Source organism: Mustela lutreola, chromosome 6, assembly GCF_030435805.1.
Source record: "Mustela lutreola isolate mMusLut2 chromosome 6, mMusLut2.pri, whole genome shotgun sequence".
Classification (NCBI taxonomy): domain Eukaryota; kingdom Metazoa; phylum Chordata; class Mammalia; order Carnivora; family Mustelidae; genus Mustela; species Mustela lutreola.
In genome coordinates this window covers 120,672,473-120,692,952 of record NC_081295.1, presented here as the reverse complement: position 1 = coordinate 120,692,952, position 20,480 = coordinate 120,672,473, and the positions used below count along the sequence as shown (strand labels likewise).

General features: G+C 40.7%; 1 protein-coding gene across 2 annotated transcripts in view; it reads right to left on the bottom strand.

The window, feature by feature from the left end:
• Window positions 1-20,081, bottom strand: part of LOC131834279 (HLA class II histocompatibility antigen, DQ beta 2 chain-like) — a 113,739-nt gene extending 93,658 nt beyond the window's left edge. The window contains exons 1-6 of one of the 2 annotated variants that reach the window (XM_059178723.1): window positions 19,927-20,081; window positions 18,151-18,420; window positions 16,378-16,659; window positions 15,774-15,884; window positions 15,264-15,287; window positions 14,366-14,705 (exon numbers count right to left, since the gene is read on the bottom strand). In XM_059178723.1, coding sequence (XP_059034706.1) covers window positions 14,692-14,705; window positions 15,264-15,287; window positions 15,774-15,884; window positions 16,378-16,659; window positions 18,151-18,420; window positions 19,927-20,038 — 813 coding nt within the window. In that variant the 5' untranslated portion in view covers window positions 20,039-20,081 and the 3' untranslated portion in view covers window positions 14,366-14,691. Of the gene's footprint in view, window positions 1-14,365; window positions 14,706-15,263; window positions 15,288-15,773; window positions 15,885-16,377; window positions 16,660-18,150; window positions 18,421-19,926 lie in introns of those variants that run through there. The other variant, XM_059178722.1, reaches the window with a different exon arrangement.
• Between the last annotated feature and the right edge of the window lie 399 nt (window positions 20,082-20,480).

Here is a 20,480-nt window from a genome sequence, read left to right as displayed (position 1 = left end):
AGAAAAAACAAATAATAAAATGACAATAAATACATATCTATCAATAGTTACTCTGAATATAAATGGACTAAATGCTCCAATCAAAAGACATAAGATGTCATAATGGATTAAAAAAAACAAGACCTATCTATACGTTGCCTACATGAGACTCATTTTAGACCTAACCACAACTGCAGATTGAAAATGAAGGGATGGAGAAAGATTTGTCATGCAAATGAATGTCAGAAGAAACCTAGAGTAGCAATGTTTACATTCAACAAAGTAGACTTTAATCCAAAGACTGTAACAAGATGAAGAAGGACATTATATCATAATAAAGGAGACAATCCATTAAGAAGATCTAACAATTGTAAATATTTATGCCCCCAACAGGAGTGGCCAAATATACAAATCAATAACAAACATAAAGGAACTAACTGATAATAATACAATAATTGTAAGGAACTTTCATCAATGGACAGATCATCTAAGTGGAAAATGAAGAAGAAACAATAGCTTTTTTTAAGATTTTATTTTTTATTTGACAGAAAAAAGAGAGATCATAAGTAGACAGAGCAGCAGGCAGAGAAAGATGGAGAAGCAGGTTCCCTGCTGAGCAGAGAGTCCCATGCAGTCCTCGATCCCAGGGCCCTAAGATCATGACCTGAGCTGAAGGCATTGGCTTAACCCACTGAGCCACTCAGGCGCCCCAAGAAACAATAGCTTTGAGTGACACACTGGACCAGATGGACTTAAGAGATATATTCAGGGGGTGCCTGGGTGGCTCAGTGGGTTAAGCCGTTGCCTTCGGCTCAGGTCATGATCTCAGGGTCCTGGGATCGAGTCCCACATCGGGCTGTCTGCTCAGCAGGGAGCCTGCTTCCCTTCCTCTCTCTCTGCCTGCCTCTCTGCCTACTTGTGCTCTCTGTCAAATAAATAAATAAAATCTTAAAAAAAAAAAAAAAAGAGAGAGAGAGAGAGATTCAGAACACTATCCTAAAACAGCAGAAAATACATTCTCATCAAGGGCACATGAGACATTCTCCAGAACAGATCATATATGAGGTCACGATTCAGGCCTCAACAAGTACCAAAAAAAAAAAAAAAAAAAAAAACCAGATTATATCATCATATTTTCTGGCCAGAATGCTATGAAACTTGAAGTCAACCATAAGAAAAAATTTGAAAAGACCAAAAATTCATGGAGATTAAAAACCATGCTACTAAACAATGAATGGCTCAAGCAGGAAATCAAAGAAAAAATAAAATATATATGGAAACAGATGAAAATGAAAATTCAATTATCCAAAACTTTTCAGATGTAGCAAAAGTAGACCTGAGGGAAGTATATAATAGTACAGGCCTACCTTAAGAAGCAAGAAAAATGTCAAATAAATAACCTAACCTTATACCTATAGGAGCTTACACCTAAAGGAAAAAGACCAACACACAATGCCTGAAGTCTAAAGCAGAAGAAAGGAAATAATAAAGATTAAAGCAGAAATAAGTTACATAGAAACTGGGGAAAAAATTTTAAAAAGAACAGATCAATGAAACCAGGAGCTAGTTCTTTGGAAAAATTTGTAAAATTGATAAACCCTTAGCCAGATTCATCAAAAAAGAAAACAGAAGGGACCCGAATTTTTTTAAAAAATCACAAATGAGAGGTGAGAAATAACCAAAACCACAGAAATACAAGTAATTATAGGTGAATATTATGAAAAACTATATGCCAAAAAATTAACAACCTGGAAGAAATGGAAAAATTCCTATAAACATATAAACTACCAAAACTGAAACAGCAAGAAACAGAAAGCTTAAACAATCCCAAAGCCACCAAAGAATTTAATCAGTAATCAAAAAATCTCCAAAAAAGAAACCCCAAAAGTCCAAAGCCAGATGGCTTCCCAGGAAAATTTTACTAGACATTTAAAGAAGAGTTAATACCTATTCTCAAACTATTCCAAAAAATACAAATGGAAGGAACACTTTCAAATTCATTCTATGAAGCAAGCATAACCCCGATACCAAAACCAAGGAAAAAGCACCCTAAAAAAGAGGCTAAAATCCCTGAAGAACATGGATGCAAAAATTCCCCCATAAAATACTAGCACACCAAATCCAACAGTACATTAAAAGAATCATGTCACCATGATCAAGTGGGATTTGTTCCTGGGCTGCAAGAGTGGTTCACTATTCACAAGCCAAACAATGTGATACACCACATTAATAATATATGTTTATAAAAAATAAAAAATTAATAAAAACACACACACATTAATAAAAGGAAGGATAAGAACCATATGGTCCTCCCAATAGATGCTGAAAAAACATTTGACAAAGTACATCTATTCTTGATAAAAAAAAAAAAAATGCTCAACAAAGTAAGATTAGAAGGAATAAACCTCAGCATCATAAAGGCCATATATGGGAAAAAAACACTCTTAATATCATCCTCAATGGGGAAAAATTAAAAGCTTTTCCTCTATGGTCAGGAAGAAGACAGGAATGTCTACCCTCAGAACTGTTATTTAACATAGTATTGGGAGTCTTAGCTATGGCAATCAGACATAGAAAGGCATCCAAATTGGCTAGGAAGAAGTCAAACCCTCACTATTTGCAGATGATATGATACCCTATATAGAGAACACAAAAGACTCCACCAAAAAGTGCTAGAACTGACACACAAATTTAGTAAACCAGCAGGACAGAAAATCAATGTATAGAGATCTGCTGCATTTCTTTATACCAGTAATAAAGTAGCAGAAAGAGAAATCAAGGAATCAATCCCATTTACAATCGCAACCAAATAATAAGATGCCTAGGAATAAACCTAACTGAAGAGCTGAAAGATCTTTACGCTAAAAGTTATAAAACATTGGTGAAAGAAATTAAAGATGACACAAGCAAGTGGAAAGATATTCCATGCTCATGGGCTGGAAAGGCAAATATTGTCAAAATGTCCATACTTCCCAAAGCAATCTACACAATCATTGCAGTACCTATCAAAATGCCAGATGCATTTCTTCACAAAGCTAAAACAAAAAAATCCTATAATTTTTGTGGAACCACAAAAGGCCCTGAATGGCCAAAACAACTTTGAAAAACAAAAGCAAAGCAGGTGGCACCGCAGTTCTTCTGGATTTCAAGGTATATTATAAAGCTGTAATGATAAAAACAGCATGGTACTGGCACAAAAACAGACACAAAGATCAATGGAACAAAATAGAAAACTCAGAAATAAACCCACAACCATATGGTAAATTAATCTGTGACAAAATCACAAAAGAATATCCAGTGGGAAAAAGACAGTCTCTTCAACAAATGATGTTAGGAAAACTGGACAGCAACATGCAAAAAAATGAAATTGGGCCATTTTCTTACACCTTACATGAATGTAAATTCAGAATGTATTAAAGACCTAAATATGAGAAAATAAACCATTAAAATCCTAAAGAAAACATAGGAAGCAACTTCTTTGATACTGGCCACAGCATTTCCTTACTAGGTATATCTCCTGAAGCAACAGAAACAAAAGTAAAAATAAACTATGAGAACTTCATCAAAATAAAAAGCATCTGCAGAGTGAAGGCAACAGTCCACAAAATAAAAGGCAACCTATGGAATGGGAGAAGATAGTTGTAAATGACATAGCTGATATATGGCTAATATCCAAAATGTATAAAGAACTTATAAACTCAACCCCTAAAAAACAAATAATCCAATTTTTAAAAGGGCAGAAGACATGAAAAGACATTTTTCCAAAGAACACATACAGATAGCCAACAGACACATAAAAAGGTGTTCAACATCCTTCAACATCAAGAAAATACAAATGAAAACTATAATGAGATATCACCTCACACCAGTCAGAATAGCTAAAATTAACAACACGAGAAACAACAGGTATTCAGGATTCAGAGAAAGGGGAACCTTCTTATATTGTTGCTGGGACTGCAAAGTGGTACAGCCACTCTTAGAAAACAGTATGAAGATTCCTCAAAAAGTTAAAAGTAGAATTATCCTACAATCCAGCAATTGCACTACTAAGAATACAAAATACTAATTCAAAGGGATACATGCACCCCAATGTTCATAGCAACATTATCAACAATAGCCAAAGTATAGAAAGAGCCCAAATGTCCATTGATTGATGAATGGATAAAGAAAATGTGGTAAATATACACAATAGACTATCACTCAGCCATAAAAAAAAAAAAAAAACAAGAAGAAAAGAAATCTTGCCATTTACAATGATGTAGATGGACCTAGAGAGTATTATGCTAAGCAAAACAAGTTGGTCAGAGAAAGACAAATACCATATGATTCCATTCATGTGTGGAATTTAAAAAACAAAATGAACAAAGGAGAAAAGAGAAAATCAAAAAATGGACTATTAACTGTAGAGAACAGAGGGCTACCAGGGGGGAGCTGGGTGGGCAGATGGGGGAAATCAGCATTGGGAGTTAAGACTAAATTTATTATGATGAACCCTGAGTAACATATAGAATTGTTGAATAACTCTACTACACATGTGAAACTATATAGTACTGTATGTTAAATAATACTTGAGGTAAAATTTAAAATTAAAAAAAAATGTATTCATGATTTTATTTATTTGGGTCCTTTCTCTTTTCTTTTTGATAAGTCGGGCCAGGGGTTTATCAATTTTATTAATTCTTTCAAAGAACCAGCTCCTACTTTCGTTGATTTGTTCTATTGTTTTTTTGGTTTCTATTTCATTGATTTCTGCTCTGATCTTTATGATTTCTCTTCTCCTGCTGGGCTTAGGGTTTCTTTCTTGTTCTTTCTCCAGCTCCTTTAGGTGTAGGGTTAGGTTGTGTACCTGAGACCTTTCTTGTTTCTTGAGAAAGGCTTGTACCGCTATATATTTTCCTCTCAGGACTGCCTTTGTTGTGTCCCACAGATTTTGAACCGTTGTATTTTCATTATCATTTGTTTCCATGATTTTTTTCAATTCTTCTTTAATTTCCCGGTTGACCCATTCATTCTTTAGAAGGATACTGTTTAGTCTCCATGTATTTGGGTTCTTTCCAAACTTCCTTTTGTGGTTGAGTTCTAGCTTTAGAGCATTGTGGTCTGAAAATATGCAGGGAATGATCCCAATCTTTTGATACCGGTTGAGTCCTGATTTAGGACCGAGGATGTGATCTATTCTGGAGAATGTTCCATGTGCACTAGAGAAGAATGTGTATTCTGTTGCTTTGGGATGAAATATTCTGAATATATCTGTGATGTCCATCTGGTCCAGTGTGTTGTTTAAGGCCTTTATTTCCTTGCTGATCTTTTGCTTGGATGACCTGTCCATTTCAGTGAGGGGAGTGTTAAAGTCCCCTACTATTATTGTATTATTGTTGATGTGTTTCTTTGATTTTGTTATTAATTGGTTTATATAGTTGGCTGCTCCCACATTGGGGGCATAGATATTTAAAATTGTTAAATCTTCTTGTTGGACAGACCCTTTGAGTATGATATAGTGTCCTTCCTCATCTCTTATTATAGTCTTTGGCTTAAAATCTAATTGATCTGATATAAGGATTGCCACTCCTGCTTTCTTCTGATGTCCATTAGCATGGTAAATTCTTTTCCACCCCCTCACTTTAAATCTGGAGGTGTCTTCGGGCTTAAAATGTGTTTCTTGGAGGCAACATATAGATGGGTTTTGTTTTTTTATCCATTCTGATACCCTGTGTCTTTTGACAGGGGCATTTAGCCCATTCACATTCAGGGTAACTATTGAGAGATATGAATTTAGTGCCATTGTATTGCCTGTAAGGTGACTGTTACTGTATATGGTCTCTGTTCCTTTCTGATCTACCACTTGTAGGCTCTCTCTTTGCTGAGAGGACCCCTTTCAATATTTCCTGTAGAGCTGGTTTGGTGTTTGCAAATTCTTTCAGTTTTTGTTTGTCCTGGAAGCTTTTAATCTCTCCTTCTATTTTCAATGATAGCCTAGCTGGATATAGTATTCTTGGCTGCATGTTTTTCTCGTTTAGTGCTCTGAAAATATCATGCCAGCTCTTTCTGGTCTGCCAGGTCTCTGTGGATAAGTCAGCTGCCAATCTAATATTTTTACCATTGTATGTTACAGACTTCTTTTCCCGGGCTGCTTTCAGGATTTTCTCTTTGTCACTGAGACTTGTAAATTTTACTATTAGGTGACGGGGTGTGGGCCTATTCTTATTGATTTTGAGGGGCATTCTCTGAACCTCCTGAATTTTGATGCTCGTTCCCTTTGCCATATTGGGGAAATTCTCCCCAATAATTCTCTCCAGTATACCTTCTGCTCCCCTCTCACTTTCTTCTTCTTCTGGAATCCCAATTATTCTAATGTTGTTTCGTCTTATGGTGTCACTTATCTCTCGAATTCTCCCCTCGTGGTCCAGTAGCTGTTTGTCCCTCTTTTGCTCAGCTTCTTTCTTCTCTGTCATTTGGTCTTCTATATCACTAATTCTTTCTTCTGCCTCATTTATCCTAGCAGTGAGAGCCTCCATTTTTGATTGCACCTCATTAATAGCTTTTTTGATTTCACCTTGGTTAGATTTTAGTTCTTTTATTTCTCCAGAAAGGGCTTTTATATCTCTCGAGAGGGTTTCTCTAATATCTTCCATGCCTTTTTCAAGCCCGGCTAGAACCTTGAGAATTGTCATTCTGAACTCTAGATCTGACATATTACCGATGTCTGTATTGATTAGGTCCCTAGCCTTTGGTACTGCCTCTTGTTCTTTTTTTTGTGTTGAATTTTTACGTCTTGTCATTTTGTCCAGATAAGAGTAAATGAAGGGGCAAGTAAAATACTAAAAGGGTGGCAACAACCCCAGGAAAATATGCTTTAACCAAATTAGAAGAGATTCAAAATCGTGAGTGGGGAGAAAGGGGATAAAAAGACGTTCAAAAAGGAAGAAAGAAAAAAAAACAAAAAGAAAAGAAAAAGAAAAAAAAAAAGAAAAGAAAAGAATTTTTAAAAAAAGAAAACACCTAAGAAAAATGTAAATATATATATATATATATATATATATATATATATTAGATAAACTAGTAAAAAATCGTTAAAAAAAGAAAAAGGTAACAGTTAAAAAAAAATTTTACCCGAAGGCGAGGAAAAAAAAAAAATGAAAAAGAAAAAATTAAATTAACTGCAAGACTAAAAAAAAATCACAGGAAAAAAGCCATGAGTTCCGTGCTTGGCTTTCTCCTCCTCTGGAATTCTGCTGCTCTCCTTGGTATTGAAACCGCACTCCTTGGTAGGTGAACTTGGTCTCGGCTGGATTTCTTGTTGATCTTCTGTGGGAGGGGCCTGTTGTAGTGATTCTCAAGTGTCTTTGCCCCAGGCGGAATTACAACGCCCTTACCCGGGGCCGGGGTGAGTAATCCGCTCGGGTTTGCTTTCAGGAGCTTTTGTTCCCTGAGCGCTTTCCGTAGAGTTCCAGAGGACGGGAATACAAAGGGCAGCCTCCTGGTCTCCGGCCCGGAGGAGCCGAGAGCCCAGGGCCCCACTCCTCAGTGCGCCCTCAGAGAACAGCGCCCAGTTACTCCCGTCTGCCTGACCTCCGGCCGCGCTCCGAGCTCACCGAGCCTGCGACCGGTTCAAGGTAACACCGAGCTGTGAGTTTACTGTCGGCTCTGTCTCTGTAGCCGGCTTTCCCATTCCAATACCCGCAAGCTCTGCGACACTCAGAATGAAAGAGGAGAGATCACAACTAACACCAAAGAAATACAAACTATTATAAGAACATACTATGAGCAACTCTACGGCAATAAATTTGACAATCTGGAAGAAATGGATGCATTCCTAGAAACATATAAACTACCACAACTGAACCGGGAAGAAATAGAAAGCCTGAACAGACCCATAACCAGTAAGGAGATTGAAACAGTCATTAAAAATCTCCAAACAAACAAAAGCCCAGGGCCAGACGGCTTCCCGGGGGAATTCTACCAAACATTTAAAGAAGAACTAATTCCTATTCTCCTGAAACTGTTCCAAAAAATAGAAATGGAAGGAAAACTTCCAAACTCATTTTATGAGGCCAGCATCACGTTGATCCCAAAACCAAACAAGGATCCCACCAAAAAAGAGAGCTATAGACCGATATCCTTGATGAACACAGATGCGAAAATACTCAACAAAATACTAGCCAATAGGATTCAACAGTACATTAAAAAGATTATTCACCACGACCAAGTGGGATTTATTCCAGGGCTGCAAGGTTGGTTCAACATCCGCAAATCAGTCAATGTGATACAACACATCAATAAAAGAAAGAACAAGAACCATATGATACTCTCAATAGATGCTGAAAAAGCATTTGACAAAGTACAACATCCCTTCCTGATCAAAACTCTTCAAAGTGTAGGGATAGAGGGCACATACCTCAATATCATCAAAGCCATCTATGAAAAACCCACCGCAAATATCATTCTCAATGGAGAAAAACTGAAAGCTTTTCCGCTAAGGTCAGGAACACGGCAGGGATGTCCATTATCACCACTGCTATTCAACATCGTACTAGAGGTCCTAGCCTCAGCAATCAGACAACAAAAGGAAATTAAAGGCATCCAAATCGGCAAAGAAGAAGTCAAATTATCACTCTTCGCAGATGATATGATACTATATGTGGAAAACCCAAAAGACTCCACTCCAAAACTGCTAGAACTTATACAGGAATTCAGTAAAGTGTCAGGATATAAAATCAATGCACAGAAATCAGTTGCATTTCTCTACACCAACAGCAAGACAGAAGAAAGAGATATTAAGGATTCAATCCCATTTATAATTGCATCCAAAACCATAAGATACCTAGGAATAAACCTAACCAAAGAGACACAGAATCTATACTCAGAAAACTATAAAGTACTCATGAAAGAAATTGAGGAAGACACAAAGAAATGGAAAAATGTTCCATGCTCCTGGATTGGAAGAATAAATATTGTGAAAATGTCTATGCTACCTAAAGCAATCTACACATTTAATGCAATTCCTATCAAAGTACCATCCATCTTTTTCAAAGAAATGGAACAAATAATTCTAAAATTTATATGGAACCAGAAAAGACCTCGAATAGCCAAAGGGATATTGAAAAAGAAAGCCAACGTTGGTGGCATCACAATTCCGGACTTCAAGCTCTATTACAAAGCTGTCATCATCAAGACAGCATGGTACTGGCACAAAAACAGACACATAGATCAATGGAACAGAATAGAGAGCCCAGAAATAGACCCTCAAATCTATGGTCATCTAATCTTCGACAAAGCAGGAAAGAATGTCCAATGGAAAAAAGACAGCCTTTTCAATAAATGGTGCTGGGAAAATTGGACAGCCACATGCAGAAAAATGAAATTGGACCATTTCCTTACACCACACACAAAAATAGACTCAAAATGGATGAAGGACCTCAATGTACGAAAGGAATCCATCAAAATCCTTGAGGAGAACACGGGCAGCAACCTCTTCGACCTCTGCCGCAGCAACATCTTCCTAGGAACAACGCAAAAGGCAAGGGAAGCAACGGAAAAAATGAACTACTGGGATTTCATCAAGATCAAAAGCTTTTGCACAGCAAAGGAAACAGTTAACAAAATCAAAAGACAACTGACAGAATGGGAGAAGATATTTGCAAACGACATATCAGATAAAGGACTAGTGTCCAGAATCTATAAAGAACTTAGCAAACTCAACACCCAAAGAACAAATAATCCAATCAAGAAATGGGCAGAGGACATGAACAGACATTTCTGCAAAGAAGACATCCAGATGGCGAACAGGCACATGAAAAAGTGCTCCATATCACTCGGCATCAGGGAAATACAAATCAAAACCACAATGAGATATCACCTCACACCAGTCAGAATGGCTAAAATCAACAAGTCAGGAAATGACAGATGCTGGCGAGGATGCGGAGAAAGGGGAACCCTCCTACACTGTTGGTGGGAATGCAAGCTGGTGCAGCCACTCTGGAAAACAGCATGGAGGTTCCTCAAAATGTTGAAAATAGAACTGCCCTATGACCCAGCAATTGCACTATTGGGTATTTACCCTAAAGATACAAATGTAGTGATCCAAAGGGACACATGCACCCGAATGTTTATAGCAGCAATGTCCACAATAGCCAAACTATGGAAAGAACCTAGATGTCCATCAACAGATGAATGGATCAAGAAGATGTGGTATATATACACAATGGAATACTATGCAGCCATCAAAAGAAATGAAATCTTGCCATTTGCAACAACATGGATGGAACTAGAGCGTATCATGCTTAGCGAAATAAGTCAAGCAGAGAAAGACAACTATCATATGATCTCCCTGATATGAGGAAGTGGTGATGCAACATGGAGGCTTAAGTGGGTAGAAGAAGAATAAATGAAACAAGATGGGATTGGGAGGGAGACAAACCATAAGTGACTCTTAATCTCACAAAACAAGCTGAGGGTTGCCGGGGGGAGGGGGTTTGGGAGAAGGGGGTGGGATTATGGACATTGGGGAGGGTATGTGATTTGGTGTGTGCTGTGAAGTGTGTAAACCTGGCGATTCACAGACCTGTACCCCTGGGGATAAAAATATATGTTTATAAAAAATAAAAAATTTAAATAAATAAATAAATAAATAAATAATAAGTAAAAAAAAAAAAAATGTAGCTTTGAAGACCACAATTTTAAAAATGGGGAGAGGAACCGAGTAGACATTTTTCCAAAGAAGACAGACAACTTGCCAGCAGTACATATATATAAAATATTCAACTTAGGCAATCATCAGGAAAATGCAAATCAAAAGTACAATTAAATAGCAGCTCTCACCTATTTGAGTTCTCAGAAAGACAAGAGATAAGTTCTGGTGAGGATGTGGAGAAAAGGGAACTTTATGCACTCTCAGAAGGAATGTGTATATTGGTATGGTAGATAACCACTATAGAAGGCAGTAAGGATGTTCCTTGAAAAAATTAAAAATAGAACTACTGTATGATCCAACAATATCACTTCTGGAAATACATTCAAAGAAGATGAAAACTAGATATTAAAGTAATATCTATACTACCATGTCTTTTGCAGCATTATTCACATCTTAGCACAATAGCTAAGATATAATAATATCCTAAGTATATCCACAGATAAATGGATAAAGAAGATGTGATATTTATTTACATATGAATAAGAAGGAATACTGCCATGAATAAGAAGGAATACTGCCATTTGATTGAAAGTAAGACCAAATACTTACAACCAGTAGATTATTCTAGGATACCCATACATTTTTCTCCAAGGAATAAGCCTAAAAAGACTCAGCTCTTTTTGCGGTGCCTGAGTGGCTGTGGGTTAAGCCTCTGCCTTCAGCTCAGGTCATGATCTTGGGATCCTGGGATTGAGCCCCACATTGGGCTCTCTGCTCAGCGGGGAACCTGCTTCCCTCTCTCTCTCTGCCTGCCTCTCTGCCTACTTGTGACCTCTCTCTGTCAAATAAATAAATAAAATCTTTTAAAAAATAAAAGACTCAGCTCTTTTTGTTAGCAAACTTCTTTGTACAGGCTGTTCTTATTTTGACTAAATAATCAGTTAAAGACTATTTCCCAATGAAATGTGGCAGCAAGGAATAGTTGTTTATATGAAACTGTCACTGGACAGAAGGAAGAAGACTCTGATCTTATTATTAAAAGGATACCTGGTTGGCTTCCTTGGTGGAGCATATGATCTCTGGGCTTTGAGTTTGAGCCCCACCTTGGGTGTAGAGATTACTTAAAAATAAAACCTTTAAAAAAAAAAAAAAAAAAAAAAAAAAACAAGAAGAACCCTTCTTGCATAGGACCAAGATGACAATGCTGACCTGTAAGAAAATCCTAAAATACACTCTACCACTTACCACCACAACAGAGCTTAGGTTTCAACTACAAAAATCAGATCTCATTGTTTCCCTAAACTCTTAATCTGGTTTAATCTCTAACCCTACCTCTTCACTTTGCAGGGTCAAAAGCAAAGAGCTACATACAGAGACCAAGGGCTCCCTGGACATCTAGCACAATCCCTTCCCATTTTCCCAAGAGTGTCACTCCCTCTTGACTCCCACAGGGAATGACAATGTCTACCCTGAGGAAGACAACAAAACCAGTACAAAACTCTGACCACTCAGCATCTTGTTAGGGAAGATTCAGACCATGACCTTGGAGAGCAAAATCCTGAATGTCAGTATTTGTCCACCTTCATAGTGCCCATGAATGACTGAATGATGATTGCATGAATAAGAAAGACAAAGGCACCAAGGAAGCCTCATTCTCCATTCTGACCTTGTCCAGGAGACTAAAGGACCTGCCATTGCCTACTGAGGCCCACTGAGTGAGTGGGAGAGCAGGGAGGTAAGAAGCCTGTTACTCATTGGCATCACCCTTCATAACCTCCGAGTAAAGTTCCCAGTCACATGTCTTAATAACAAAACCTGGAGACTGAGATTGAGACCACCATTTATTGCTGGGCCCACATCAAAGGAGCCACTCTGTACAGTGACTTTCTTACCACCTGTCAGCAATCAACAAGTCACTATGTTCACAGACAAGAGGAACCCTATCCTCTGAGAATCCTAGCTCATTAAGGCCATTAGAAGACTTTCCAGGAGATAAGGGGTGGAATGGTTGTGAGTTGGTGCCCCAAAAAGGGACTCTAGAAGCAGAGGGGATCTCAGCCACTTATCCCCTGGGGTCCATGACATAAGAACAAACTGCCCCTTGCACTACTCCACTGTGGTGGGCTCTGGAGGGTGCTCCACATGGCAGGTGTGGACATCTTTCCACTGGGGGATCATCTGCAGCTTCACCAAGACCTGGAAGATCCAATACCTGTCCCCAGAAAAAGGGGTGGATACAAGGCTAGTTATCTGCACCCAATGCAAGTGAGGGTTTTTTTAAGAGATGTGCACGTTACTCAAGCCTGACCAATCAGAATCTTCTAAAATTGTTCAAACGTTAGTAGATACTATAAAAACACACAAGGGAACCAGACAGATAGATGTACACACAGAAATAAAGACGAGATAAGATGTGAGGTAATGAGAAAGAGAGAGATGCAGACAGAAACAAAAGGATCCAGATAAATAATGCCAAAGGTGCAGAGAGAAATAGAGGCAGAAATGCAATGAAAGAGTGAGAGACAAAACAGAGACAGAGAGGCAGAGACAGACATAAAAAGATGCAGGGACATCCCCATGTTGATTGCAGCGTTGTTTACAATAGTCAAGATAAGGAAACAGCCCAAGTCCATTAATAGATGAATGGATCAAGATGTGACATAAATATACAATGCAATATTACTCTACCATAGAGTATTATATCTTACCATCTACAACAACATGGATGGAGCTACTGAGTATTATATTAGATGAAGTAAATCAAAGAAAGACAAATACCATATGATTTCACTTATATGTGGAATCTAGAAAACAGAACAAATGAACAAAGGAATAACAACAACAACAAAAAAAAAAAACAGAAATAGACTTGTAAAAACAGAGAACAAAGTAGAGGTTGCCACAGGAGAGATGGATAGGAAGATAGGCAAGATAGCTGAAGAGGATTAAGAGGTACAAACTTAGAGTTATAAAAGAAATAAGTCATGGAAAGAAAAAGTCAACATAGTCAATAATATTGTAATAAGGTGACAGATGGTGACTATATGTATTGTGGTAAGCATAGAATAATGTACAGAACTGTCAAATCACTATATTGCACACCAGATACTAACATAATATTATATGTTAACAGTACTATAAGAGTAAAGAAATAGAATAAAAAGATGCAGAGAGACACACGGAAAGAAATATGAGGAACAAAGAAAGACACATAGAAAGAAAGGTGCATAAATACAGATATAACAGAAGGATAAGAGGGAAATCAAGATCTCATTGAATGTCAGGATCTAGTAACTTCTGAAATCAGCTTGACCCCAGACTTCCTCGTAACATGAACAAACTAAGCTTGAGTTGAGTTTCTATCACATGAAACAGAAATAGTACTTTTATTGTTAGTTATATTTCCTCAAAATAAAAATGGACCTTGATCAGTGTGACTTGCCAAGATATCCTGGAAACACCCCCGTGGTTCTCTGAGACACCAGGGGTCACTATATCTTCCCCACATAATCCCGCTGTCAGCTTACATACACGACGCTCACCGCACCTAAAAAGAGGCCGGCACACCCTTAGGCCATTGCACGGAACAATATCAAATACCCATGAAGGATGTGACTATCGAACTGATCTTCTATCTCCTCTGCCTGCTCTTCACTTGGCACCCACAGGTGTCCCTAGTCTTCTTCAAGGAGCAGTTATGATCCTTTCCTTCTGCACTGATTTCCTGCCTCCACCCAGTTAAGAAGACTCGGGGTACAGAGAACTCATAATCATGTTTAATCACTGTAAAATCTCTACATTCAGGTAAATCGCTTCAATGTGTTCTTCTTGCACCATCTGAGAAGGAAGAATGGAAACAGAAAAGCCCTTGGGGTGGGAGTAGATGCTGCTGGCAGGGAGCTCTCAGGCAGAGGCTCCGAGGCCAGTGCAGGAAGCAGCACCACAGTCAGATCCTCGGGGCAGGGGTCATAGGAGGTGACCTGGTGACTCTGTCAGAGGCACTGTAGGATTCAGGCAGCTGGGAATTCTGGGCAAGGACAGGCGGACAACACAGAAGGCAGAATATCAGGTATCCTCCGGCATCAGTGCAGAAGCCCTGTAGAAAAGAGGGTATCAAACAGGGGACGCTGAGGAATGCGCCCTCTCCCCTCCTCTCAGGGTCACTGCAGCATGAGAGAGTTGGAGTCTGGGGCATACTGTCATCACCTCCCCTAATATCTCTGGAAAGGTATTATTAACTCCCCAGAACAGGGCACTCCAGCTGCACACAGATGTGTGGGAGGCAGTGGAGCAGCTGTTAGCCTTTCAGAGGATATTAAGTTTTACTAAATGTAATGATAACTCACCTTCGTTCCACCACTAGTGACCTTTCATTTATAAACTCTCACAGGCAGTAGCTGCCAACATGAAACACAACAAAAAGGGCATCATCCTGGTATCTAACACCCAAGATGTGGCTCTGGTTCCACGTTTCACAGAAAGATGTGGCCTCGTTCTGGAACAACTCTGGGTCTGCCTACAGAAACTGGGCAAACTTCTCCCTAACTCTTGATCTCTGTCGCAGGGACGAGGCCATGAACCGAGCGCCTGACCTCATGCTCTGCCCTCTTTCACGGGTGCCCACACCGCCACCGAATCAGAGCAGAACTTGTACCTGCTGGCGGAGACTCACGAGGTCCTACAAAAAGAAACGATACAGACAAAGGTCTCGTTACACAAACAGCCAGTCTCTCACTCACCCCAAAGGGAGGTAAGATAAGAAACTTAAGTGGAATTTTACTTTGTCCCTACCCATCAACCACAGGACCTTGACTGCCCTAAGTTAAATCCCCCAAAATGAATGAAACTGTCCCCAGTAGGAAGGGAAGCAGATGCTCTGACCCTCATAAAGAACAAAGCTTTCAGAAAGGAGCCAGAGAGACAATGATGAGCTGTCAGGAAGCCCTAGAATATACTCCACCTGAGACCTCCATGATGGGGCTCCTTTCAACCAGTAACGTCAGAGTCCAAAGCCTCCCCCTAGGTTGTTCCATCTCCTCCCAACACCAGCCCAGCCTCCTTCCTTTCAGGGTCAGAAGGAAAGAGCTACATCCAGAGGCACAGGACCCCCTGAGCAGAGGGCCTCAGGCACAGCCCTTCTCCCCCATTTCCCAGAGCGCCTTACCTTTCTGGCTCCTGTGACGGACGATAAGGCCCAAACCGAGGAAGATCAGCCCCAGCACAAAGCCTCCAATGCCACTCAGCGTCTTGCTCTGGGCAGATTCCGACTGTGCCCCTGGGAGCAGAGCCTGAGTGTCAGGCTGAGTGTCAGGCTGAGTGTCCCCATACCCCACAATGTCCCTTTGGGAAGCCTGAAGTCCAGTCTGAAGTACAGGACCTGGGGGTGCCAGCAAGCCAGTGCTCCCTTCTGGCCACCCTTAAGGGGAGGAAAGGACCCACTGACAGACCCTCACACCTAGTGGGTATGTGAGAGTAGGGGAAAGCTGGATACTGCTCCTCCAGACACAGCCCTAACCTCGGACTCTAAGACCCCAGTCCCTAGCCAGAGTATAAATCCTTCAGAGCTACAGGGCTGGGCTGTAGGGTCAGGGTGTAGAGAATGATCTCTCTAATATCTAGAAAGACAATGAGATCGAGATTGTTCTGATGCTCCTGCCATGGGCATCAGTAGTAACATCAAGGATGAGGAATGGAATGGGACGGGCTGGAGGAAGCTCTTCTTTCTGTCTTGTGGGGCCCATGGTGAAAGGAAACGGATTGTCCCTTACGCCACTCCACTGTGATGGGGCTCTGGAGGCTGGGGTGCTCCACATGGCAGGTGTAGACATCTCCTCGCTGGGGAGTCACTTCCAGCATGACAAGGATCTGGAAGGTCCAGTCCCCATTCCTAATAAGTGGAGTGGACACCACACCAGCTGTCTCCTCCTGGTCATTCCGAAACCATCGAACTTTGATCTGGCCTGGGTAGAAATCTGTCACCGAGCAGACCAGCATGTTGTGGTGGTTCAGAACCTCCGTCCTGGATGGGGAGATGGTCACTGTAGGTTCCACTGAGGGGAGTAACAGACAAGAAAAGACAGTGAGATGTGAGACTGCACGGCAAGTCTCCCCATGGAGACGAGTCCTGTCTTGTTACCAGGGTGGAAAGATCCCTGGATTCTGAGTCTTGGATTAAGATCTGAGCTTGGCCACTGTATTAGTTCCAATAAACACGGGTCAGCTTACTTTTCAAAGTCTGAAGAAATAATAGTAATCATCCTGTGAAAGTTATTCTTTGTATTAATTGATAAAATGAAGCAATTTTAAATATTAGATTGCTGTATTACACACAACACTATTCATAAAATTTTTTAAAAAATGGAAATAGTAAAGCAGGACTTCTTTCCCTCCACACCTGTTGACATATAAAGTGGTTGCTAATCTCTAACTCCCAAGGTCGTTAGCTGTGAAATTAAATTGTGTTATATAGATGGTGTGTGATAAGGTATTTGTCTAGACATATGTGCTTATTAAATAAATATCTACAATTAACTTGCAGAATGTCTACCCCTTAAGTGGATGATGATGACCTGAGAAGGAGTTCGGGGGAAGGAGGATGGGTAGGGATTAGGCAAAAGGAAACCTGAAATAATTTTTTTATTCAGTAATTTACTAGCATCAATTTATTGACTCCTAAAGTTCAGCTCTTCCTATTCTGGCATTTGTTGAGCTTTTCTAAGAAATTAAAATTCTGCCTTCCAATATTGTTTGTATTTTTAGTAAACACTTTCTTGGACTTTGCATTCACAAACCCTAAATTATTAAGATTGAAGTTACAAGGTTTACTTTAAAACATGAAGCAATATAATAAAGACTAATTAATACAGTCAGTCTTTAAGGCTTATTTACCCTTCTGTTTTCTCTTGAGCCTAGTGGATGAGAGGCCACCTGTATTTATTCATGAATTCCACAGAAGTTTGCACTCACTCTACCTGGCAGTCATCGTGTCATATACTAGGCAGACAAGGATGAGGAGTTCCTCCCCTCAGAGAAGTCCAGGACTAGTGGCAACCATTTAAGAAAACAGCATTGAGATGAATCATAATTTGAAACCAAAAGTCAAAATTTGGCTTGGTGACAACTCTTAACATATTTACCACGTGTGCCAGGTGTCCTCCCCCCACCAGGCCCAGCCCACTAAGCTTGGCAGGAGCTGGCACAGCTCACTGCAGGACCAGGGCAAAGACAGGTGCTCACTGGGCTCTGCTTAGGGAAAGGTGGGGAGGGAGAAAGCAAACACTCTTAAGTAAGGAGCCGGGGAGACGCAGAAGTGGTGGAAACCGCATAGGAAACACAGCCCTACTGGAGGACCCCCCCACGAGGGCTGCGAGGAAGGGCGGGGGCGGGGGTCTGTCCCCACCCCACTCCCTGTCCCCGCCTCCCCATCCACCTTGTGGGCCTGGGTCCCATGGAAGAGGCCACACCCACCGTGCTGGGTCTTGCCAGTACCCACGAGAGAGACGGAGAGGGAAGCCCAGCTAAGATCCAAAGGCAGTGCTTACCTAGCCTCTGCAAGGTAGAACTCTTCTCCATCTGGTAGTTGTGTCTGCAAACTGTGTCCACCTCCGCCCGTGCCCGCTCCACGACATCTTTTTGTCTGTTCCAGGACTGGGCGATAGACCGCCCCACCTCTGTTACTGCCTGGTACTCCCCCACGTTGCTGTCAAAGCGCAGGACTTCCTCCCTGTTATAGATTAATCTATCCAGGAGCCGCACCTGCTTCGTCCCGTTGGTGAAGTAGCACTCGCCCTTAAACTGGAACACAAAATCCTCTGCGGGGAAGCACCGTGGGTCAGTCAGCTCTCCACCGCTCAGCCCAACCGACAGCCACCACCCAGCGGGTCTTGTGGGGCACTAGCAGGTGGCCTGATAAACCTGAAGGCCTCCCTCCTTGGATGCCTGTCACCCTGAGCATCCTCCTGAGCATCCTCCTTCTCAGGCCTGCTTGCCCTCCTCTGAGGACCTCCAGAACCGCCTTCATACAGGGAGGGGAGGAAAGAACGCCCCTCTCTAGGGACAAGCCCTGCGACCTCTGAGCTCTGCTGGGGCCTGAGAACTGAGGAAGACAGGGCAGTCTGGCTGATTTTACATCTATCCCTGTGCTCAAATCAGGACATTCTTACATGAAATCCCATTTTCCATACAACTTCAGGGAACCTCAGAGACAAATAAGTGTCCACCTAAGCACAAGAGTTCAAGAGAATGAGGAGAAAAGTCGAAAATGAAGCTTGACCTCCTCCTGAAAAGCATATTCTCTTGGTCCTCTGCAGAGGGCCTTCCTTCTAATGCCTGAGTTACCCTGAGTTTCTGTCCCACCCACCCAACTGCACTGTGGGTTGCTCACTCCTGCAGGGCTAGAAGGGACCACATCTTCCAAGTCCTAGAGAGAGACATTCATAGAAAGAACATAGTCTTTGAATAAAATAAAATAGATCCCATTAAACCCTTCCATTTACCAGCTTGAGTAGGTTACTAAACAGAATATTGGTATCATATATAAAATTTGTAAAACGGAAGTCATAATGCCTACACATAGGGGTGTTAGGAAAATCCAGAGAGAATTTATATGAAGATACTAATCCTGTGGCTGACATGGTATGTGCTATTTCCTCTTCTTTACAGTCTCCTTTCTCCTAAATTCAGTCCACCATCAATTCAAGTCTCTGAATCCCACACAAGTTACTATTTGACCATAAACCAGTGAAACTTGAAGTAAAGACTTCCTGTCTGTGGTCACCCAGTCAGTTTCACTCAAAAACCAAGAGTTTGTATCCATCTGGACTCCACTCAGAACAGGAATATAAAGTCCTTTTTGTCAAATACTAAGACTGGAGAGACTATCACTGCCCTGTATTTCTCCAACAGAGAATCCCATAGTGTGTAGCCTAGATAAGGTCTTGCAGGGACCTGAAATAAAAGATCCTGCTGTGTCTTCTTTGGACAAATTCTTATTTTCAAAAATAACTCCAATGTCACTTTGTCCCATCAGTGGTAGCAGATGCATGTTTTGTTTCCTCCTACCCATTATAAAATCCCCAGGATGGATTGAGTCCATAGATGTGGATGTCCTTATCTCATCATTAGAGTAGAAATAAGAATGTAACAGAGTTGTCTACCCCAAAGAGAGGAAACCTGTGATGAAAGACTATATATTTGGAAACCTGTGATGAAAGATTATATATTCTAAGATCACAGAACCTTCCACATTCCAGCCCAAAGCTCCTTCAGAACCTGTTGCCTAAGGTGGTGGCTCTGTGGAGCAGGTGCCCTTCACTTACGTGGAGAATCTCTGCCCTCAGCCACTGGGATATTTAGGACCACCAGGATCATCATTTCAGCTGCTGTCCAGAGGCCTTTGGAGATCCACAAAGCCATCTTCCCAGGCATCATTGGGAACAAAGACAAAAGAAATGGTAGTCAACACAGTTCCTACCTAGGAGCTCTGAGTACTCATTTCAGAGAATAAAAGCCTATGAAAGCTTCCATGCACAGTCGGATTGGAGAGTCCCTAGGAAGGGAACCAATCTGAACTATTGCCGAAGTACTTCACCTGTCTCTGGGCAGATATTTTTTTATAAAGGTTCTCAGTCCAATACCTAGAACTGTGTCTTCATCAAATTATACTGGATAAATACTTGAGGTGAAGATTTTCTCCTAATTATAGAAATTCTAAAGACAGAATGCCTTAAGGGTTTAAAGAAACAAACAAAAAAATAACTCAAGAGTAGACATTTTTGTGACATTTGGGATTTTTAGTAATAAATAAGTGGGATCATATTTCAGGAAAGAAAAATAACTGTCACAGAGATGGCCACTTCTATTATCCTAGAAA